The sequence below is a fragment of the Mchenga conophoros genome, linkage group LG7 (genome assembly GCF_057382185.1).
Source record: "Mchenga conophoros isolate Kocher_MC1m ecotype Shallow Benthic linkage group LG7, M_conophoros_male_GT1.1, whole genome shotgun sequence".
Lineage (NCBI taxonomy): Eukaryota > Metazoa > Chordata > Actinopteri > Cichliformes > Cichlidae > Mchenga > Mchenga conophoros.
In genome coordinates, this window is record NC_140532.1 from 60,860,277 (window position 1) to 60,885,242 (window position 24,966).

The 24,966-nt window shown below is 38.9% G+C and overlaps 1 protein-coding gene across 1 annotated transcript; it reads right to left on the minus strand.

Annotated features, from left to right (window-relative positions):
* Positions 1-133: 133 nt before the first annotated feature.
* LOC146571395 (stromelysin-3-like) lies at positions 134-21,738 on the minus strand. The gene is made up of 8 exons (XM_085280568.1): positions 21,569-21,738; positions 11,697-11,962; positions 9,920-10,063; positions 5,629-5,762; positions 5,328-5,542; positions 5,003-5,207; positions 4,113-4,373; positions 134-4,007 (listed from the first exon to the last, which is right to left on the minus strand). Exons 1-8 carry the CDS (start codon positions 21,671-21,673, stop codon positions 3,880-3,882), a joined length of 1,458 nt encoding a protein of 485 aa, XP_085136694.1. The 5' UTR covers positions 21,674-21,738; the 3' UTR covers positions 134-3,879.
* Positions 21,739-24,966: the final 3,228 nt, after the last annotated feature.

Genomic DNA, 24,966 nt, shown 5'->3' on the forward strand with positions numbered 1-24,966 from the left:
AAAGACAACTTACCACAATGCTGTTCACTGAACAGTATCGACGTGTTTCTTTCAGTTCACTCAGCACCTCCATACAAACTTTTTTTCTATTATAAAGCTTGAATTCAAAAACAGGAAAATTAGTTTGTTTTTGTGTAAATACAGAACTGGTTTATTCACATGAAATACCCCTGAATATAATGGTAAACAGAGAGTTTATATAAAAGGCACATTTGCAATGATTAAAATTACAGCTAACTGTCCATACTATGATGGACCGCTGTTTTTTGCAAGCACACCAGTGTATTTTACAAATCATTGCAATCCTCAGTGTCCTGCACTGTTTATTACAAAAAATATCAAACAGTACTGAATACAAACTAAAATATGTAATGTCCATAAAAAATATGCATTACTGTAAGTGAACCACAGTTTATATCACAGAGACTTTTTGTTTTGTTTACCTTTGTTTATGTTTTTAAAAATTTCACTCAGTGGTTTTCTGAGGAATCAGCAGACAACCTTAACACTGAAAAGAGCAGATGTGAGGCATGTGTCTGTCTTGTCTACAGAACCTTAAGTAGCACCTTAAAAATTTAAGATTAACCACAAAGCTTCATTTATTCTGGATACTATTTAGTTTAGTTATAAAAAAATAAAATGGATAAACTGGATTTGCAACACAGGCTGTCAGTGCCACACAATGCAAAAGCAAACCAATCGTTTCTCACATCAGGCCAGCGCCAGAACAACAGTTTACCTCTGCTGAAGCTGAATAAAAGGCTAGAAATTGCTTTTGTGAACAATTACATTATTATAGTAATGCATCATTTCCTGGCTGGTCCTGATTTTTCTTTTAAAGAAATGACTTGCAGATCGTTTTCCGAGGGGCTAAATGGCCCGTGGATGAGGTCAAAGGAGAGTGAAGCAGTAAAACCACTAACCCAGTTTCACAGGGCCAGCCACACACATGTATGTACAAAGCCAATTCCAAAAGGTAAGTATATTGTGTTAAATCTAAATAAAACAGAAAGTAATGATTTATACATCTTACAAACCCATATTTTTATTTGCAATACAATATAGGACATATCAGCCCTTTAAACTCAGAAAATGTACCTCTGTAAGAAGGTTGGCTCATTTTGAGTTTGATGCCAAAAACATGTCTCAAAAGGGTGGGACAGGCAACAAAACGCTGGAAAAGTAAGTGGTTTAAAAAAAAAATAGCTGGGTTAATTGGCAACAGGTTAGAAACATGACTGAGTGTAAAAGAAGCATCTTGGAGCTGCAAGTAAACATGGTCAGAGGTTCGTCTATCTACAAAAAAAAAGTCTTCAAGTTGTGGAACAATTTCAGAATAGATATTGTCAGTGAAAAACTTTGAATATCTCATCATTTTCAGTAAGTTAATTATCTGTTGTGCGAAGAAGGAATCATATGTGAACGTGACCCTAATGTACCAAAGCTAAGATAAAATGGACTGAGGTAAAGTGAAAAAATTCAGAACACTTTGAAATACGTTTTTGGAAACATGTCCTCTGAACTAAAGAGGAAGGAGGAATATCAAGCTTTTTATCAGCACTCAGTTGAAAGCCTGCATATCTGATGGTCTAGATATGTATCAGTGCCTATGAAATTGGCATCTTGCACAGCTGGAAATGCTTTATCAATCCTGAAAGACATATCAAGGTTTTAGAGTAACGTGTGCTCCACCAAGATTACGTGTTTTTCAGGGAAGGCCTTGCATGTTTCAGTAAGAAAATGCTGAACCACATACAGTACCTGTTTCAGCAGCATCGTGGTAGAAGAGTGCAGATGTTGAACTGACATGCCTGCAGTCCAGGCTTTTCACCAACTGAGAACATTGGGAGCATCATGAAGTATATGGCAAAGAAGACCCAGGACTGCTGAGCAGCTATAATCCTCCATGAGACAAGAACGGGACCACGTTCCGCTCTCCTCAGCTCCCACACATTTACAGAATGTAGTGAAAAGAGGAAGGGACACTACACAGATGTAATTATGCCCCTAAGTTTTCTGAGATGTGTTGCTCCCATTAAAAATACCTATTTCTTAAAATGGTACATTTTCTCAGTTTAACCATGTTTTGTATCTTCTACTTTGAATAATTTCTGGGTTTATTTGCAAATGTATTTGATATTTGCAAATCATAATTCTCTGTTTTTATTTACATTTTTCACAGTGTCCACAGTTCTGTAAAACTGGATTTGTACATGTTTATATAGACAATGACAACACACATTTGGGGACAGCTGAGGGGGAATTTAGTTAAAGCAATTTTTCTCAGAACTAAACTGTGGTTGAAGTTACTACTTAGGAAAACCTTTTACATTTTTATTCATTTTTTATTCTACTCAGAGAAAAATTTCTTTTTAAAAAAAACATATCACAACTTGTAGCGGCCAGTCCTCTGTACAATCCATGCAGCATTTGGTGAGATACTTGAACCTGCCATCTGTAGAGCTATTCTATTAGCACAGCTATAACCACTTCTTATAACCACTTTTCCAATTAGTAGATTACCTGCTCTACCTCCCGAGATGTAGCCATCCCTAAACATACATGGTCAGATATACACATATATACCACATGACCAGAATACAGTGAATCTGACCTGGGACTCTTTGCTGCATGTCTTCCACCCTCTCTCTCTTTGCTTTCCTATCTGTCTCCACTGTTGCTATCAAATGGCAAAAATAAGGCTCTGCAAGCAGAGGAGTTGCTCCCTGCTGAACATTGGAGTAGAATTTAGGATTCAGGCACATCCACACTGACTTCCCTCTTCAAACCAGGAAGCTACATCTATCATTTTTAGATGCAATCTGTGGTTGTAAGCCAACAAACAATATAGTCGGTGGCTCCAGTAGGTGTGTATGGTTAATGAACAGCTAACACAACAGGAGAATACTCTTAAATATTTTTAAAGCGTGTAAATAACTCCGAATCCTTGAAAGTGAGTTTGAAAATTTCAATCAAATCAAAACTACACATTTTTTTTATTGTTGTTGTTTGTTTGTTTCTACCACTGACGCAACTCATCAATAATGCCAGACTAATGTAAGAAAGTGTTTGCCTTAATCCCTTAATTAAAACTATTCAAACACTCAAAAGAACAGTTTATGAGTGTGTGGGTTTTGAATACTCAGTGCATGAGTACTATGAGTTATCATTTTAAGCAGTTCCAGAAAGTTAATTCTGTTTATCTGGATGTAGAATTTTCAGTGGGAGTTTTGTTCATCTTCCAAGTGACTTCTTTCATCATTGATCAATAGCCATGATACCATTTACAAAGACGGGCCTGGGAAACAGAAGAACATGACATCAAGAAGGCCCTGAGTAAATGTGGTTATCTCAGCTGGACATTTGTCAAAGCTGGGAAGGTGCTTAAAGAAAGCTCCAGCCGATCCAGGAGAGAAGACAGACAACTGCTGCCTAAGCAAAAACCCTTAGTGAACCCTTATGTGTCACGAGTATCGGAACAGCTGAGATGCATTTTCCCAAAACATCATGCCAATTTGCATAATAATGACCATGAAACTGACCTCACAGCCCATTGTTAGCCACTGGTGCCAGTTTTAGTCATTATGCAAACGTACTGTTTATAAGGTTGGGGAAGCCTGCAGTCAGCTGAGATGGGGGGATATAAGCTTGGATCTGAAGTTTTTATTGAACTGACACTAACAATTTTAACTAGCTTTCTCCAGATTGTATTCTGACACTGACAGAAACATTTCTGGCTCTGCAAAAGGCAAATAAAGACACTTCCTTTAGAGTCAAATTCATGAAATCTATCAGATTGAATATAGCCAAAACATCTTGAGTGTTTTGTATGGGAAATTTAACAGAAAAAATGATCTGTAAAAGTAATGCAGATGTAACTTATTTGGACAGAGAGGCAGAGCAGCCAAAGAAATCCATGCCGATGCTCCGGGGGTAGCCTTCCAGTACCTTCAGTGCCACAGGGTCAAACTTCCAGTAGTGCATTCCACTCAGGAAATTGGCATAGCCTGTCAAAGGGCAAAAGAATGCAACAGTGAACTCCAGACGTACATGTTAAAACTTTCTCTAGACGTACAAGTCACTAAGTCAGAGGCAGAGATTACACTCCTCACCATATCTGTCCAAAAAGGCTCCATCGATGTGGCTGGGCATTCCCCTCCACTCGTAAATGCTGCGAGGGTGTAAGTCATTAATTCGATTATCCTGAATATTGAAGGACCAGTAGTAACTCGACTTGAAGAAGTAGACTTTCTCAGTATGGTCCTCTTCCCACTTCAAAGCTGCTTCAATGTCTGTTACAGGAAGACCCAGCCGTCTCACTGAATCTGGCCCTGTTATCTTCCTTTCAGCATCAAAAACCCAGTAGCTGTCACCTGATAAGTAATAATTAAAATTAATTAATATAATTAATTAATTACAATTAATAAGTCACCAGGATGTTGTTTCTAGAAATCATCCCAGCTGAATACATGTAAAGCACATCCTTGTGAAAAAGAACAACCATGTAACAACAACATTCAAGGCTACATATTTCTACCATAAACTCGTGTGTCACTGTGAAGATTATTATTTTATTTAACCTTTTTCCTCATGTTCCCACGTTTCCCCAGATTTACCTCATTTCCTCTCTTCACTTTCTCATCACTGATTGGCTCCTGAGTTTCTTTCTCCCTTAACTGAACTCACCAGACACACATTTTATAAAGACTTCACTCCCTTTCACTCACTATTTTAACTTCCACGTGGCAGTTAAGAATTTTACAGTCCATCTCTATCTTCCTTTAAGGTAAACTACATTGGCAAAGTCATTGATAGCTGTTTTCTTTACATTCTGACTGCCTAACAACTTTAACTTTCAGCTTCCTAATTAGCAATCCCTACATATCATTAAAGTTATCAAAATCACTTTTGCTTGACTAGTTTTGAGGAACAAAGGATATTTTGTGGAAAATACTTGTTTAATGTGTCCCCCAGAAAAAAACTGTCTAGTTCGCGTCTGTACCTTGGAAGAACCAGATGTTGCCAGACTTGTCTTCAAACGCAGCATCAATGTGTTCTGGAATTCCTTTCCAGTGGCGTGATAATAAAGCTGGATAGCCAGCTTGTAGCTGCCCATCACGTATTCGCCAAATATATTGAGACTTAAAGAAGAAGAGCTCTCCCCTGATCATGGATACAGCATCAAAGTTTGTTTTGCAAGCATTTGGCTGGAACACAGCAACAAACTTAGTCTGAATATTTTTGTCTATGAACTATCATGCAAAGCAGCAAAATACAGAATGGCTTATATTTTTCTAAGTAAATACATGTATTTTCAAGGGCCTCACCAGTTCAGTCTCAATCTCATTGGTCTCTGTCATCACAGGTGGCGCATGCCGAGGGGATCCGTACAGATACTGAATGCCCCTTTTGTCATCCTCACTCAGCTGCAGAGGGTAAGCGTCACTATAGAATGGGCACATCACAGCATCGGGCTCAAGGGAGTGCTGCAGGCCCAAAACGTGGCCAAACTCATGAGCTGCCACTTGGAGGAGGTCTGTGCCTAAAAAAGCAAACAGAGGAGGGCAGTCAAACTGAGAGTAGTTATTTTTGGTTCCAATCAGCTCAAAGCTTTTCAAATGTACTTACCAGCATTATTGCCCACTGTCCAGTGCTCATCGTAGTCAAAGTGGACTTCTCCCTCTCTCTGTGTCTGGGGGAAATAGGCGTGAGCAAGGATTCCTCCTGGACCATCGAATGGTAAGTTGTCCCCATGCCAGTACCTACACAATTACTTCTTTTAGAGGACGAGGTAAACCTACCACATATCATTCTTTTGATGCTCTTTCTCTATGCTAAGCATGTTGCAAATTGAGTACAGTGCAACTCTTAATTCTGAGTATTAGTTCTAAATAATACACATCATTCAGTGACCCTTATACACATCTGATTGGCAGTGTTGTGCAGATACATAAATCAACAATCTTCCCGTGTGTGTGTGTGTGTGTGTGTGTGTGTGTGTGTGTGTGTGTGTGTGTGTGTGTGTGTGTGTGTGTGTTTGTGCATTCTACTATACTTGTGAGAACCAACAGTCACTTGTGAGGACACACTCACCAGTCCTCACCAGTTTGAAGGCCTTTTTGAGGCTCAAAATGTGGTTTTAGTGTCAGGGTTACAATCAGGTTATGGTTAGGTTTAGGGTCAGGGTTAGGCATTCATTTTTAATGGTTAGGGTTCACCCAACTGCTGAACGGCAGTGCTCATCCACAAAAATATTTTGAAGCACAACATTTAATGCATTGCCAATCCCTGAAAAGGTTCATTTTGTTGTCATATGGTAATAATGAGAACTGCTTGTGTCCTAAATTAGTTTGCTTTTAGTGATATTGGTAAATGCTAAATGGACTGGTTTCAGTTATTGAGTCATCATGTTCAGGACTGCGAGGCATGAAGACATGTGTAAGAACAAAATTAAATATTTATCTTACTTTTACAGTAGGACATGACTGGTATAATTAAATATGCCAAAAAAGTGAGTAGCTGTTAAAGGGAATGTCTTCTTGTAGAATTATACTTGGATTGCATTATTTAGCTAGAAGAAATGATACAATGGTCAAACGACTCTTTATGTGGACTTGTTGACTAGTTGAAATTTCAGTGGACCAACGTTTCTGTAAGAAAACTATGTAGGACATGCTTTGACATTAAAGTATGTCAATAAGCTACATATTAGGCACATGATGCAATTCTACGCTGCACCCAGTAAACTAGTGGCTAGCCTATTTTAATGTGTACAAAGTATGTTATACAAAAATGGTCGCGTGATAGATTTTAACTGAGTACATAATATTAAACACAATATAGCAGTAGTTCTAAAAATGACTCATGAAAGTAACATGTACACAAGTTAGAACTTGAATTGCTGACAAAGTGAAGTGTGGCAGGATGCTGAAAAAGAAGAGAGCTGTTATGACATTGTAAGTATCATGAATCTGATGCCAAATGACTCTTCTGATTTGATACAATATGTAGCCAGAGGCATGCTATTAAAAATCCCACCAAACAAGTCCTATGTTGCATTTGTTCCATAATCCTCTCTCAGTCTTGGCTGGGAGACATCTGGTTTAGTGTTTCCTGGTTTACTATGACAGCAGGAGTCATGCCTAAGATTTGTGCCTGGGTCTTTAAAAAAAAGTTGATTCTGTTCATCTGGGCGTAGCGTTTTTGGTTGGAGAAATGTTTCATCCCTCATCCAAGTGACATCTAGTCTCAGCTGACTGCAGGTTTCCCCAACCTTTTAAACTGTACATTTAAATAATGACTGAAACCAGCACCACTGGCAAACACTGGACTATGATCCAGAAACTGACCTCACAGCCCATTGTTCACCATTGGTGCTAGTGCCAGAGAGTAAAAGGTCTTTTATGTTTGAACTGATAAAGAGTGCTATAACAGACCTTATCCGTATTTGCTAATAGTAAATCATCTTTATTCCTAACTAAAGATATAATCCATATATAAGTTTGATTAATGAAAACTATTCTAATGTCCAGATTGTGTCTGCACAGACATGATCCAGGTTTGACCTTGGCAGCTTAGTGTCTGTGTGTGTTTGGAAAATGCCTAAGATTTATGTGTGTCTGGAAAAACGTGAAAGATAAGAAATGTGCTGCCAACCCATAATAATACATGATTCTGAATAAGATAAAGTAAGAGAAATGTAATTGAAGAGAAATACCATAACTTAAATAAGGCATGAAATGAAGCATATTCATGTGTGACTGAACATTCATATGTGCTGGAATTATTGACAAATTAAGTACTGCATAGAAAAGAAAAATAATGAAGTGATTTTTAAAGTTGCTTTAAATAATATATCTGGAAAAGTCAGAGAGAGGGGTGAGGTGAAAAAGTGATACAGGGTTCTTCCCTTTGTCTTCTGCATGATGAGCAGTTCAGAAGATCGGACCTAAGATGTTGAAGATTCCAGCAGAGACCCCAGAGGGATCGACTGCTGGACTGTGAACCTGCAAACTGCTCCTTTTTACCATGTTAGAATATTAATTCAAAAGGATTTGGATTTAACTTGTTTCCCGTTGATGTGTCTCCTAATGGGTCATACCTACATGGAAGAGATAAGGGCATCAGTGCTCAAGGCACGCTCATTCCCCCTGACCTCCTCCCTCACAAGGATTAAAACAAGGTCAGCATTAGCTCATAGTTGGTTAATTAGAAAAGTATAATTCTGCCAATTTCAATATTATTTCGTGATTGTTATTCATTGATGCTTTGCTCTTGATAAATTGCTTTAATAAAATGTCCTGCAATTAGAATCCAAATTATAGACATTCCCATTTTAACCCTTTGTGAATGTGATGGCATCAGCCACACATGGGTAAATCAGTCCATTTGTTCACTTTATTAGTTTGTTTTGCAGTTTTCTTCATTAATATAATTCATTAATCATTTTATTTAAACCTAACACTGATATTATGAGGCGCACACATAGTGGCATTGTGGGGTTTTTCTAAAAATGTTTTGTTATATTAATTATGTTTCTTTCTTTGAGTTACCTGGGTTTGGGCGATGGCTGTTTCCTGTCTGGGCAAAAGGCGTGGCTGAGGACTCTGGGAACAAAATGCCTGCTCAGCAGGACCAACCATGGGCTTACCAGGAGCAGGGGTGTTTTAGGTTTACTTGGGTTATTCTGTGCTTAGTTAATATTAGTGTGTATTTTTGTTTTCCCCCTATTGTGTGTAAATAGTTTGGCCAAACCATTATAAAAGCTACCCTCTTTATAATTAGGCCAGTTTGTGAGTTAAACAAACAAAGTGAGATACAACTTAAGTTTCTGGAAATTACTTTTTGTAGATTTATATTTAGTTGACCTCTTTTATGGGCCTGCTAATTATGTTTTTGAATTTTGTCATTTTTGAAATTTTTGAGGGATAAAATAAAGAAAACCCTCTTGCTAAGCCTCTGCCTGAACATGTCAGCATTTGTTTAGGAAGTATGATTTTAAAAAATCTTAAGGCAAATGAACTTTTGGTAAAAACATAGGTTACTTAGTTTCTTGCTTTTTGTTGAATTGTACCAGCTAGCTTCTTACCTTGCAGTTGCTCTGGAGGTGTGCCTGTGTCTACTGTCTGCTTAGACTAGCATGTGTGCTCACCGCTCCACACCACAGCTACATCTGGGCAGGCCAGAGTTTAAGTGATTTGATATCTAAATAGTGATGCACTAGTTTTGTTGTTTATCGCAATTCTGAAACTGCTTAATGCTGATTACGATTTGGGGGTTTTAAAGGGCTAGAACATGAAGAAAAGTGCAAACACATCATGTGTGATTACTGTACACATTGTTAATGGTCAAGATTTCATCTATACAAATATTTAAATCTGAATACTTGGAGCTGCTTCATTCGACACACATGCTTAAGATGGCTCATCTAGAATTTGGCCAAGAAACAACAAATCACAGAGTTCCTTTATCACAGCTTTATTTCTGCTGTATCTCGTCTTCCATCTTCACATTATTGACAGTATATATCAAAAAAATCTGAAGCTGAGCTTGAACAGGATAATCGTACCTAATCACACAAGCCATTACATCAGGGAAAAGTTAGAAAAGTTGAAGTTGAGGTTCATGAAATGCCCTAGTCAAAGCTCAGATTTGAAACTCACTGAAAATTTGCAAGTGGATTTGAAATAGGTAAAGCATGCAAGAAAGCATTTAGTATCTTGCAACTGGGGGGATCTGGAATGGTTTCGAGGATTGCTCTGTATTTATTTTTTATTCCTGTCAATATTTTTGTTGAATAAATGAGTGAAAAAGCAAACTGTCCTCGGGTTGTTGTCTTAGGTAAATCAATGTCTCAGTTTAGCTGAATTTTTATTCTTAAATGCCAGTGTTGTGTTGCTCACTGGTGGACATTTCTCACCTGTTGAAATCAATGATGATGTCAGCATTCTCACTGGTTACTTCACTGAACCTGAGAGGAGTAACAGCACCCCACACACCAAACGCCTTCTGGAAAACACTCCGCACTTTGTCCTCACTCATCTGCCAGGGAAAACGTATGATCCTGGTTGGCACAAACACATTAATATCATGTTTTATCAAGCTTTAACATAAATTTAATATATATGTGCATGTGGTATGCTAGACTTCTTAAACTCTTGGAAAGAAACTGGTCCAAATCCATGTGGATCAATAGTATTAATCAGCATCGCTGCCTTTGGCTCGTCTCTGTCTATTTTTGATTTGCATATGATTGCTGGTGTTCTGTCCCTGGTAGGCCTAAGTGGATTCCCTTAGGAGTCTGTTGGGTTTTTATTTATTTATTTATTTTTAATTGTGGTGTCCAAAGTGGTTAAAGCAGTGGTCTTGGGAATACATTCAAGGCCATTTTGGTTGCTTTTTCCAGGCTTATGAGTTTCAGTGCTTAACTAGCACCTGAAGACTAGGGAGGAGCTTCTTTTGATTCTGGTTAGGCAGTGAGAAGGATCGGCTGTGGTGAATTCTGTTGCTAAGCTTCTGCTTTTGGTCCTTCTGTGTCAGTTTTGTGTATTTGGGCAATAGAGTAGAGCTTTGTTTCTGTTAGCAATACCAATTAAAGGCATGCATGTTTTTCTGGGGAATAACTTGGTAGTTAGTCCACCACCCCCAACTTTGATGACTTGTACGTCAAGTTCAAGTTCCTTTTATTAGTACCCTTGTTCTTTATTTTGCAATTATGAAGTGGTACCCTGCTCAAACACAGGCACTAGTAAATCTGTACAAGCACCACACTTCTTTAAGACTACAAAGAGCTGTCATAAATAGGTAAATTCAGGTTTAAACAAAAAATTGAATAGCTTAAGAAACTGTATCTTATATAAAAAGACCTACCTTCTCTTCAGTTGTCTTCTTTTACCAGTCCCTACATTAAGAGTCCCTACTCTCACCTCCACACTCCATTCCTGCCTTTCTTTCTCTTGTGCTGCCTCATAACATGCCTTCTTCCTTTCCTCTATGTTTGTCTTTGGCCACCAGCACCTTGTTGGCCACCAGCACCTTGTTGGCCACCAGCACTTGGGAGTGATATTAAGAGTGAACTGGTTTGTGGCCCATTTTTCAAACAGTAAATTTGAAAATTCATCAATAAAATACATTTCTTAGCAATAAAAATATTATTCTGATTAAAGAGCTTGTGATTATTCGTGGATAAACCATTATAGGTGCTTTGTCTTTGATGTAAATATGTAAAAATTGTGTGTGTTTCTGTTCTTTGTCTTGTGTACTGTTTGTTGTATATGTGTCTTTCTTGCTGCTGTTACACCCAAATTTCACCTTGTGGAACAATTATAGGATTATTCTATTCTATTCTATAGAAACATAACAAGTTATTATGGTAATTGCCAATACTGTACATTTAGGGCAGTTATGGCATAAACCTCATACTGGTTGGTGATGTAATAAATTTGCTAAGCTTAACGTTCCAGTGCTTCCACCATTTATAAGATAGCTGCCAGTTCTTTTGACAAATGAAAACTAAAAACAAAGTCTTAATGTGAAACTAAACAAACAGATTTGTTTCATTAGATCCCCATACTAAACTAAAACCATCAGCTTTGCGTTCCACTCCTGCAAATTATGGTCATATAGGCAGCCATGTAACTCATCAGCAAAACAAACAAACAAGTCACTGTATTTAGAGACTTTTTAGTGTTTCTTACTTGTAAGTTAAGTCTGTCTTCTCCCATCGCCTGCCATAGAGCGCAAATCGCTTCCTGCGCTGCTGTCTACTCAGGGTGTCCCTCCTCTTTTTCACATTGTTGTATGTCGTGCTGAGCTGCGTTAAGGTAGGATAATCTGGGACTCCACAGCGAGGACGATTCCACAAATCTGTGTCATTTGGGGACTTGAAATCGTACTCTTCATTTAGTGTGTCCTGTTCATGACTTGGCCTCTTCTTCAGACCGGCATGACTGTTGCTCCATCTCTGGGAGAAAGAAAACAGAGTCAGAGTACTTTTTAGTTTTAATAGATACATAAAGATGTAATGTTGGCTATGTACCATTTCTGCCACCTTTCTACTGGTAAATTCCAGATTATCCTTGGCTTTTGACTTCATACACACTTCTTTGAAAGTAAATCATCACAAAATACTGATGCTGATGACATAACGTTCATAACGTTCACACCCTCCTGGAGAATTCAAAGTACCTTCTTTATACAAAATGCTTCATTTTGTGATGGGTGCATTCACCCATTATACAAGCACGTCTTTCTATGCTTAAGTGCTTCCTGTCTAACATTCACACATATTCATACTCCAGTAGATGCATCAGAGTGCAATTTGGAGTTAGTGTCTCAATGCATGCTCAAACATCCAGGTAAGTAAATCCCAAAAGGTTGATTGATCAACAACCACTGATCAAAGCCATAGACCATTGATCACTGATCAAAGACTATTGATAAATGGCTATGAGTACCATTCACAGAGAGTTGAGGAATGGCTGCAAATACAGCATTTTAAGATGGAAAAAATCAAATCTCATGATGTACCACAATTCACGGATCGCATTAACTCGGTGGACCAACAGATCAAATTCACCAGGGGAGATATGAAAAGTGGCAGGTTAGCCTTCTTAGACTGTGAGATTTCCATCAGTAATGAGGGACAGTTAAAAGTTCATGTGTACCGGAAACCTACGCATACGAATCAGTATTTATGGTCTAACTCTCATCCACTGGAGCACAAACTGGGTGTCCTCAGGACGCTACAACACAAAGCGAACACCATCCCCAGACACAGCAGCCAGGGAAGCAGAAGAACATCACATCCAGAAGGCCCTGAGTAAATGTGGTTATCCCAGCTGGGCATTTGTCAAAACTGGTAAGGCATCTAAAGAAAGCTCCAGCCGATCCAGGAGAGAAGGACAACTGCTGCCTAAGTGAAAACCCTTAGTGATCCCTTATGTGTCAGGAGTATCGGAACAGTTGTTACAGTTGAACAGTCTAAACACCGGGTCTCTGTGGCTTTTAAACCTCAAAACATGCTGCACCAAAAATTGGTCCACCCCCTAGGATCGAGTCCCCTGACACAAGCTGTTAAGTGCCAGGAGGATTGCCATGATTTTTACATCAGTAAACCAAACAACCTCTGGCGAAGCTGATGGCACAACACAGAAGAGCTAACTCGTCAAGCCAGGACTCCGCAGTCTATTTACACCTACAGGCCAGTGGACACTTTCAATGATGAGGATGTAACATCCTGGACAGGGAGGAACGCTGGTTTGAGGGCAGAGTCAAGGAGGCCATTTACGTGAAAAGGGAAATACCATCTCTGAATCGAGGAGGGGGCCTAAGGGTCCATCTTTCACCATCTTAGGCTACGTCCACACTAATGCATTTTCGTTTGAAAACGCATCATTTTCTCTCCGTTTTGGCCTCCCGTCTACACTGAGACAGCGTTTTCCCCGAAGAAAAACACAGCGTTTTGAAAACGCTCTTGAAAACAAATACATTTGAATACATTTGAAGACGGTGCTTTCGCGTCGCAGTGTGGACAGCGAAAACGGAGACTTCTGAAAACGATGATGCATTTTAGTCATGTGACCAATTAAACAAAGATAGCTGAGGACATTATACAGCAGTTGTTTTGTTTGCTCTCAATTTTGACAGCACTATTAAAGATTAATATCAGTTTGTACATGTTTCAGATAGCTTTTCTTGAAATTCTTTAATTCTCACTTTGTACTTTTGTGTTACTTGCAGCAACAACAACACCTCATTGTTAGTCCATTTAAAAAACTCGGTGCTTTTCCTCAACATTTTGCTGCGACATTTCAAAGAGCCGGAAAGTAAATAAACGGCAGACAGAAATGAGGCAGGCCGAATCTTCCTGCGCTTCAAGCATGCGCAGTACTGCAACGTAAACGTTTTCGGCCGTTTCAATGTGGATGCACAACTCTGTGAAAACGACTGAAAACGCTAGTGTGGACACGGAGCGTTTTCAGACGAAAACGCCTTTTTCAAATCTATTCGGGCTAGTGTGGACATAGCCTTAAAATGCTGTGATTGCAGCCAATTCCCCAACTCTCTGTGAATGGTACTCATAGCCATTGAGCCATTGATCAGTGATCAATGGTCTTTGGCTTTGATCAGTGGTTGTTGATCAATAGTCATGACAATTTGCATATTAATGATCAAGGAACTGACCTCACAGGCCATTGTTCATTCAGTGGGCTGGTTTCAGTCAACATGCAAATGTACTGTTTATAAGGTTGGGGAAACCTGCAGTCAGTTCAGACTGAAGAAGTCACTTGGATGAGTGACGAAACGTTTCTCAAACTGAAAACGTTACGTCCAGAATCAACCTTTTGGAATTTGTAGTTAATATTTTTCTCAAGGATATTTGGAATGCAGACTGGAGCAGCCAGAGATCAAACCATCAGCCTTACGAGATGAACCTCCTGAGCTCCAGCCACCAAGGGCATCAGTGTATGAGCTTCAGCTCAGTTATCCATATGATGTTTGAAGTGTCATAAGTTGCTGCGCTGGGCGTCTGTCACACTCCTTCATTACATGCTGACGTCAGCTGCTGGCTCACTTGTGTTGGTTTTTGTTGTCTGATGTGAGGGATGTAAGTTGGCCCAGGCCAGCCTATGATTGTTGGTACAGTTCAGTTTCAGAGTTGCTGAGTGGCCTGTTTTTCACTGAGAAGACAGTTAGCTGTGCTAATATGCTGCCATGTGTAGTTTACGCTGCTGTGACAAGGAAAGAGATCTGTCAGCAAGACTCTGGACATAAAATGTAATAAATAAATGTGTAAAATTGCGAATAAGGCAGAAAATTGCTATTATTAATGAAAGGATGAAAGTCAAAGTAAGAGGCAATTCAGTTTTTCACGTGAAGTGTACTTTTGGTCTACTTTTGCTGCTGGTTCAGTAAATTTTGATCGGAGTGATGAAACCTGCAGTTTGAAATTCTGTGAGGTGTTTGCTTTCAGCACCAAAGGTATGTCCATGTATATCAGGTGAACGGTGGGAATCCACGCATTGTGTTTACATCTTGCGCTTACTTGCTTTTTAATCATTTGCCGTTTCAGCTGTTTAGTGGTTGTTGAAATTACTTTGTGAGCTTTTAGCTGAGATTCTGATGTTTCTGTGGATACCACACATGTCTATATTTAAAAACACATCTTACAGTACATCCCATTAAACCAGATGTTTAATGGGATGTACTGTACGCCTCCAGTACCGGGAGCATTGGGGTTCAACAGGTTAATTGTTTATTGCTTAATTACATTGTGTGGCATGAATGGCCATAAGGGAGGTTTTTGTCAGTAGGAAAAGCTGCAAAACTTATGAAAATACAGTTAAAAGTCCAACATTTCAGCTTGTGCTTGTTTGCGGTGAGCAACAGATCAAACAAGTCAAGAATTATAAATTTCTTCAAGCACTGTAAAACTCATTTAGACGATCAGACACCCAATATCCCTGAAATGCAGCCAGATGCTGCTCGTTTTACGTTTTCACTTGTTTTTTCACTTCTTCTGACATGCTTGCATTTAAATCCGGCTCCTCGTCTCCCTGTGTAGGCCATGTCCCTCAACTGTGAAAGGGTGGAGTGCTCACTCCGGATCAGGGATGAGTGCCTGCCTCAAGTGGAGGAATTTATGTATTTCACAAGCAAGGTGAGAAGAGAGTGGGAGATTGGCAGGTGGATTATATCAATTGCAGATACTTAGAGAAGCTGTTACTATACCAGTCAATCTGTCCCCGCGCTCACCTATAGTCGTGAGCTGTGGGTAGTGACTGAAAGAATGAAACTGCAGATGCAAGCTGCATAAATGAGCCTTCTCTGAAGTTTGGCTGGCCTCTCTCTTAGTGACAGGGTGAGGACTTAAGTCAGAGAGCTACTGTTTCTCCACATAACAAGGAGCCAGTTGAAGTGGTTCGCGGATCTGACAAGGACGCCTCCTGGGTGAGGTGTTCCAGGATGTAATAGGATGCATTGGAGAGAAATACGTCTTAGCTGACTTGGGAATGGCTCAGTGCTACCCCGGAAGAGCTGGAGGACGTGGCTGGGGATGGGGAGGTATGGACTTCTCTGCTTAAGTTAGAAAATGGATGGAAAGATAGACTCACATACTTTCCCTGTCAATTCTGAAGCTACATTGATCTATATTGCTTTTTGGTACTCTAGCAGAGTCCAAGTATAAAAGTATGAATCTTGAATTGAACAGCAGTTCAGCTTTGTTCAGCAGTGCTGAACCACCGCCACTGCTTTAGACCTTTACTTTACAAAAGACCTTGGTGTTTTTGGTTTTTGAGGCTCACTCACAGCAAGCAAAGCTGTTAATCATCAACATCAAATGTCAGGTCTTAATCCGTTTACTATACATTCAAAAACTTTGAAGCTTTAATTGTGCTATTTGATTTTAAACTTATAAAGGCCATTCAATAAAATAGAGACCATTTAATTCCACCTTACACTGGGTGGAGAGCACTTACTAACATGACGGAGGTTGACTGAACTTAATTCTTAAACTGACCCTTTGTCTTATAAATCAGAATGTCCCTATTTGCTTTGCACAACAAATAGCATTTGTGTTTGTCTTTGCTAACAGATTAATGGTTGCTAGGGCTTTCCTGCTATAGGTTCATACATCATAACTTTAATCTGACAGGCAATTTTTTACAGTAGTTCAATCCACTGAAACTGTGGGAAGTGGAACAACAGTTGAAGACTGCAATCATGTCTTCCATTACTAATATACTAAAATGTAACGTGATCAGTAACTGAAGATAAGGATTCACTACCCCTATTTGGAATTCAGTCATTTTTACCTCATGCCTTATTCGCACATCAGTCTATCGTTGTGTAGTGTTGTTGGCCACAGTTTTGTTTTTTTCCCAAAAGATGCCCTTTGACGAGAAAGCCTATTTTGTTCCATTCAATACCCAAGAAATTTCAGTTTTCACAAATTTCAGCAAATTAGAAAAATGCTTAGCTATGTGTCTACTAATAAAACCTCTGTAATTTTGTGAAAAACTGAAAAGTTTCTATTTTCTATTTTCTACTATAGAAATTTCAGTTTTTTACAACTACAAAAAACAAACAAACGGGACAATCTAAACAATGAGCAACCAAAACTTTTTCTGAAATTTTACACATTTATTTCTTACATTTAAGTCCAAAGAGTCATGGTCACAGTTTCTTTCCTTGTCACAGCAGCTTTTTCTTCATCATGTAGAAAAAAAGTTAAATATGTAACTTCTTTATACTGACAAAAAGGGGATTTTCACTGGTCCGGCCTGCTTAAAATGCTTTAAACTCTTAAAATGAGTTTGGCACCCCAGGCTTAACAGTTTGAACAATGCTGAAGCCAGAGCCATGCGGAGCTAGCAGATCGTTCAATTTAGGATGAGTTGAGTGACAAAACTATAGTTTGTTCTGTAAGTATGTTGGCAATGAGTACAGGTTTGCTTAAAAGGCATAACACAGAGTCACATGCCACTAAAAGAAAGCATTGTGTATGCTTGGGAATCCTGCCGATGGGGCCAACATGTCCGCACAGGATAGTGTGATTCCTGCTTCCCAAATCAGTGTGCCTGAGATACAAGCCATGTGTACTGCTGGGAACATCTGCAGAAAGGAGCATTATAGTTTTATCTAATAGGTGGTTACACTGAGGACTCTTTGTGGACGATGTTCAAACATGCAACTACACGTATATGTGCAAGTATGAACCTGCACACAGAAAAAATGTGCACACACACAGATGAAAATGTGTTCATCAAAGCTACAAAAAGCTGCATCACACACAGTGAGCAGATGTCTGGAAATTCCCTCTTCAGTCATGACATCAGGTCACCTGCACTATAATACCGGGGGTGTTTTATGGGAGGTTGTTAAGGGTGGTAATCTAAACATTAGCGAGAATTATCATTTTTACAGTGACACAAAAAACAAGCAGGACTTGATTCAACTCCCTTTTAAACACATGCTGTGAGATATCCCACAGATATCCCTTGGCAGATAAAAAGTAGCCAAACTTTAGATAAATGATGCACATAGTGGGAGAAATTTCTCCAGGGTAAATATTTAACTACAAAAAGTCCTGAATATCAGCAGGCTGTAAGTGTTTTGCACACAGAGAGCTGACTGTGCTAAGTGTGGGGAATGTTTGCAGGATGAAGGGTATTAGCATGAATAGAGATGAGAGGCTGCTTCTCCAAGGTAAACATCTATCAGTAAACCTTCAGTCAACAAGCCCCATCATACTCCAGATAACATCAGCTTTTCCATAGGAACCTTTGAAAACATTGCAGTTTCTGTGTGTTGTGGTTTCCAATATGAATGGTTAGTTTTCTCTGTCCTTTGTGTTTTTGAAGGTTTTCCCCTCTTCTGTTCTTTCTGTGTGCCTGCGTCTGCCTTTTTCTCAAATCCTTTTTAGGTTACTTCCTGTATTATTTTAAAACTATTTTGATTATTACATATTTCTGTCTGATTGACCTGATTGTTGCCCTATTACCCCTCTCTCCCCGGTGTCTATTTAGTGCATGTCTTTTCCCTCATTTTTTGATGCACTTCCCTCACATGCCTCCATCGTGCTTGTTTCTCCTGTGTGATCCGTGCTTTTTTGGATAGTTTTTTTTTTTTATTGGACTTTCCTGGCTCACTACACAGGGCCTGTCATTAAACCAGTCATTTGTTGTTTTTATTTCCCCCCCATGTACTTGCAAATCTCTGTTGTCTGTATATTGGATGCTCTTGTAAAATAGACCTTAACAAACTTCAGCAGATTTTAACCTTTTGTCCTCATCCCACACTGTTTTAGATCACTCTTTTGGCCATGTGTGGACAGGGAAAAACTCAGACGTTTGGAAACAATCAAGCAGGCATACAGTTTGCTTTTTGATTAGATTTTATCGGTCCCAAACTCCTTTGTTCAGGGTGGAAATTTATGAGCGTATCACGCAGACCCTGCCGATTTCCTTTGATAAAAGTCCCCATCCATAATTGAGGATGTAGGGCAGAGTGATTTCATTTGAAAACAGTTTCCAGATAAAAGTGCATAAGTGTGATTATAGAAACAGTGTCTCCAGCAGTGAAAGTATTTGGGTCTGTGATTGGCTCAATACCAAAATAAAACTACTTCTCTATGTCTTGCATTCAAAATCCAGATGATATATTATCATGAGTAGCAAAAATACTAGAAGTGTCTAAAATGAGAGGTACTGTAATACAATGAGCAACTTTTTTCAGTTCTTGAAGTTAGACTTAGTTTTAGCTACTTTATAAGCTCCATCCAGTGTATACCCAGCTCAGCAAAAGCTTTTCTTATTTTTTCCAAGAGTCCAAATTGATGTGTTCAAATGTCTTGTTTTGACTAACCAAAATAGCGCACCTCTCTCACCAAGGAAACAATTAACAAGTCCATTTTTAACAGTCAACAAATCAAATCATTTCGGTTCTGGTCGAGGTTACTTGAAAATCTCAAATAAATCTAGAGTACAGAGTAATGGAGGGAAAAAATTAATTTAATTCATAAGTTTAAAGCTAAATTTACATTTAAAACTATGTTTTCTTGTTTTCTTTTGTCCTTTCAGCTTCTAACATTCTAACATCTTCTGAACTTTTTGGTGAAAGACCTCTAAAACATGTCAAGAGGCCCAAACAAGACATGGCTTCAAAGGCCACAAGCCAAACAGCATGATTATCCCACTTAAACTGCCTCTTAAAATATGTGAGTGAAAACAACGTGATAGTACAGCCAACTTAAGATTATGCAGTGCATAAAATGGACAACAATATTGCTTGTTTTTATAGATGCACACTCTGGTCTGACGCGTCTGAACAAGCTAAGTTTCTGCAGTTAAAAACACAGAGATTTCCTGTGTGTTGCGTTTTACATCATTGTTAGAGGAGTATGAACCACAGAGCTGTCTTTGTCGTCTCCAGGTTTTCATATTGTGAAAAAGTACATGTTTGAAGGATTCAGATGACCTATTCTGCTCAACTTTTACCTCATTTTTATTCTCAGACATCATATACCGGTATACAAGGCATTTGTGTAGCTATTCTGTCTCAAACTTTTATTCTTTTATTTCACTTTAATCAGTTTTCTTCTGATTAGATGTTCCTCATAAACAGAAGATTTGAACATAATGTGGAGAGTTTGTCTTTCTGTCTAAACCTGAAGACATGTTCTTCAGTGTTGAAGCAGCTAAACACTTACTAACAGCAATGATTGCTGATGGTTGGTTGCTATTTTAATGTGGATTTTTAACAATTGTGTCAGTCTCCAAAAATACTTGCACTTAACTGTAACTGTATACATTTGAATGATGACCTTTTTTCGTTAACCAGACTCAAACACATGTAAACTAATGTGTTTACATGATCATAACAAAGAATATTAGAGCATAAGATGTTACGTTGGATAGTCAGGGAACTACACAGAAACTGCAATTATAAGTATCACTAAAGTGGATTTTGGTATATTAATCTACTTTCATAAACTGTGACTAAAAAAAAACATCTTTAAAAAAACTTTTCATTATTTTTAAAGTTGAGCTTTTGCCTTGGCTGTTATGAGCAACAGCACCTTTTCTGGGTAACAGGGTTTGTATAAAATGCTAGTATTTGACTTAATGGTTCTGCTGCTTAACCTGCAGATAAACAGATTAATTCAGCATTGGCAGTCCAGAAGGAAGCCTCCCACACAAAAGAATGCCAGGGACTGATTGTTTGTTAGTAACATGAATCTGTCACAAGCAGCAGGTCTGCTTCAGCTATTATGATTAGTCACTGGACTCAAGGAATAAATAGGAATGCCAGACAGCTGCACAGGGTCCTTTTTGCCAGGGTTCCTGTCTGTGGACACTTAAAGCTTACAAACAAGTCTTGGTGGTGTTACTCTGCTGCACACTGCCTGTTTACCTCGTGTTTCTGTCTTTAAGTAGTTATCTGCGGTTTTTCCCCTGAGTCAGCAAATAAGTAGCGTTTGCACCGGAGTTACCAGGTGCGTGCCTCTGCCTGCATAATCTGACTCTCACTCACCGGAAAGCAGCTCTGGCACCCTCCAGGGTACAGTACACAGTAACAACAATAAAACTTCTTCTTTTTTTTCTTTCTTTTTTTAATCCTTCACAAACAGGACCGACCGTGTTATTCCAAAACAGAAACACCACACTGGTAATCTGAAGATGCTATAACTATGAAAATCATAGTTCCCTGAGTCAGTTGTGACAGAAACTCATGATAGTTCACATCTCACAAATCTCAGCTGTTCAACCATCAACAGCTTTCAGTGAGAACATTTATGTCTTTAAGGGCAGCGCATGCAGAAACATTAAGGTATGCAGAACAACAAAGGAACTTACAGCAGCATCCCTAAAATGAGTGGATGCGACGACACATGCAGCACAGTTTTGAACACACACACACATTAGAAATATCAGGTAACTTTAACATGTTTAATTCATTTATTCATGTCAACTTCTGTATTACTGGATGTTTGTTCACCATTGCATATGTGAACACTTTCCCATTCATAAGGATCTCTGAAAAGTGCATTTACGCTTTGACTCACCTGCAGCTGCTTGGCGGTCCTGTGGTCGTGTACCGGCAGAGAACAGACGCAGAGGAAAAGGTACAAAGGCAGGATGCTGCCGTAAAACACGGCACCTCGCAGCATCTTTTCAACGCTGTGACGGCGACCGTGCAACAGAGCGGACGCAGGAACTGCGTGGATGGAGTGAATGAATGTCGGCCCCGGTGTCTTTGTCCTACTCAGGTAACAGGTTTACTACACACGTGATTTAACCCCTTACACTCCCAGCGGTGCAACTCGTGGGTTTCGCAAACTGCTGTAGTCTGTAAATCAAAGCGAGTATAAGGACCACTGGGAGGTCTTTTGGATTCTTTTTTCCGGAATTCTAAGAAAAAAATCTGCATTTGGGTTTGTTTGTTTTCTGAATTCTGGAAGAAAAACAAAATCCAAAAAACGCTCATTTGTTCCTCTCTCCGGTCGCCCCAGTCCTCTTCCGTAGCACTCAGACTGTAGATTCAGAAAGAAGGGAAACCTGTGCGTCAGAAATGTCTAATCCTTCGTTCTTTTGGATTTTCTCTGGGAAAATGTGCGATTTCTCCCGCTTTTGGTGGAAATCACTTATGTAAAGACATTCTTTATTACTCTCAGATATTTTTTCAGCTTCTTCCTTAATGCTTTTCAGACACAACACGCATATGGTTATGATTTACTTGTCTGCCTTCTTTTGGTCCAGAGGAGGACGTAACTGTTCGGTCTTTTAGTAGGAGCAAATGTGCGTGTGTCACGTATTCACACCAGCAATGCATTCCCTTAAAATTATGAACCATTGGTCTATAATAGCTCAGATGTTTGCACATGTTCAAAACTTTATTCCTTTCTGCAAAAAGTTTAACGAATAAATGTGCGTTCCAAATATGTTTCAAATGCATGTTCTCCCAAATCTGAGCAGTAAAACTAACAAACGGAAATCAGTGACATGAACCATTTCTCTTGTTTGCAAGTATATATCTCGCTACGATTTTTTTCATCGCGGAAAAAATGTCTTTTGAGGATTTATGGATTCATTTTATTATTGTAAAACAAATATCCAGGATCTCAATTTAATAATCATTTAAATCCTTCAGATTTGAATATTTACTTAAAGAGGGTGCACCTTAAATTCTTAAATCTTACCATAACCTGGTTTAAGTTGTTATAATCACGTATTTAACAGTTGCTTTAAACTAGAAATAGCATTGACATTTCAATATATTTCTGGGGTTTAATGGTGAATTAAATAAAAACTACTGTACTTAACTACAAGGAAATTATATTCAAGATTCAAGATTGTTTCAAACAAGTAATTTGTTAAGGAACAGCTGATTAGATCAAAGAAAAAAAATGTTTTAAGGACTGGAACATATTTGCTGTTCAAGCCATCTGTTCATCACAAATCTTCCTGCAGCAGACTGAATTACCTGCAGCACTGCTGGTGAGTGGAAATGTCTGTCTCCCGTCCAGGTTTCCCTTTGTGTTGCTCATCTAACTTTGATGCATCTGTGACTCATTTTATGGATATAGGTGTACTGTCTGAAAGGGACACTGTAGGCTAATAATATAAGACTGTCTCATAGTTACAGGACTGGAAATGTCTGACTGCTAATTGCACATTTACAGAAACAGTTCATCATGCACCAACGCATGCACTGACATTTGATTGTGTTCGGTTTAAAAGAGTGAGGACATTGTCTAATTACTGTTTGGTTGGAGTTTAACACTAGAATTACTGAGCCTTTTTTTTCCGCTGGTGCAAGTCCCTACTACTAGATTTACTAGCCCTGCGCAAATTTGCGTAAATTCCCCAGACCCTAACACCTCTTGGCACCCCGCTGAGATTTTCACAGGCCTTCAGCTCCATTGTTCTCCAGCTTTTGTTGTGCAAACACACCCTCCTCCAACCCCCAACCATGAGAGATTCAGGTCTTTCCTTCCCTGCAAGGCTACTTTCCTTCCTTACCTGCAGCGTACAATACACCATGTTAGTTTCTATGTGCAATATTTCTCATATGCAATATTAGTTTTTGTCAATCCTTGTCACTACATTGCATGCCTGTCCATAAACATATATACACAGAGTTGTACACATATTTAAATAGCCACACCTTAATGAGAGGTTCAGTCTGTACCAGCTACATCTCATTTCTTTGCAAGCTCCTTTGATCACATTTGCTAATTTACACACTGAACGTTAATATTAAGCACCCATTTCCAAACTACAAAATTATTAACTTGGCGTACAAGTTTCACATCTTCATGATATTATATTACATATTCATGTCACATATTCATGTGACAAACTTAATGTTTGTCACATGAATACGTTAGCTTCTTGTTCAAATGAACAGTTTTCTATTGGCCTAGGTGGAAATGTCTGGTTGAAAACAACAGTCAGGCAGGCACCAGCTCACTCAAGTGTGAGCTGGTGCTCATATGAGTCTAATGAAGCGAGGCTCTGTGGCATTCTGTATTAAATTCAAATAGATACTCTAGTCAATTCTATTTATATATGACCAAATCACAACAACAGTTGCCTCAAGGTGTTTATATTATTGTCACAATGAGAAGCATAGAAAAAAGTGCTTGTATAAATCGATGTGAATAGGTGAATGAGGCAAGTTGTATAAAGTGCTTTGATTGCTCAGGAAGAGTAGAAAAGCGTTGTAGCTATAAGAACCAGTCCATTATGTGTGTGGAGTTTGAACCCAAAATGCAGATTCCATTCAAATAAATGAATACGAATCTTTATTTAAAGGTGAGCCTACAAACCCAGACAACAACAAATGAGAATGTACAAAGAGGCCACACTGGCAGAAAACAATACAAACAGTATTATGCAACAAAGGGAAACTGAGGGCTTAAATACAGACATGTGGTAATCAGGGAGAAGGAACACACCAGGGAACACAGCCGAACAAAATCAGGGAAAAAGGCAGAGGGACACAAAACTGAACAACACAAGACGAAGACTAATAAAATAAAACAGGAAGTAACAAAAGATAGAATCACAAATGGGGAAGATGACTTGGCAAGGAATGGAGAGCACAGGGAAAGGTCGATAAATGAAATAAGGGCATTAATACAAACCAACAAATGTCAAGAATATAACCCAGCAAATCATGATATTGCAACCACAGACACATAAATTATCACTCTAAGGAAAAACCAGAAATACCAAATACAAATGAGAACACAACCTACGCTAAAATATAATATTAGATACACTCAAAACAGAAAAACTACAACAAACCAGGTCAAACAGAGTATATCAAACAGAAACTGAAAGTCCAAAACTGAAAACACTAGGTCCAAAACCCAATATCATGCAGTACCCCACCACCCACCTACTGTCCCACTGTTCAGGGAGAGATGCCAATGCTGGCAACTCAGTTCAGCAGGTC

Bases quoted from the DNA above. Each gene is read 5' to 3' on its own strand.
- LOC146571395 (XM_085280568.1), bottom strand. From the start codon at position 21,673: ATGCTGCGAGGTGCCGTGTTTTACGGCAGCATCCTGCCTTTGTACCTT. The intron at 5,763-9,919 runs GTGAGAAATGTC...GTAATTGTGTAG, and splicing joins ATCATCATTGATTTCAACAG to GTACTGGCATGGGGACAACT. The intron at 5,543-5,628 runs GTAAGTACATTT...TTGCTTTTTTAG, and splicing joins GACAGTGGGCAATAATGCTG to GCACAGACCTCCTCCAAGTG.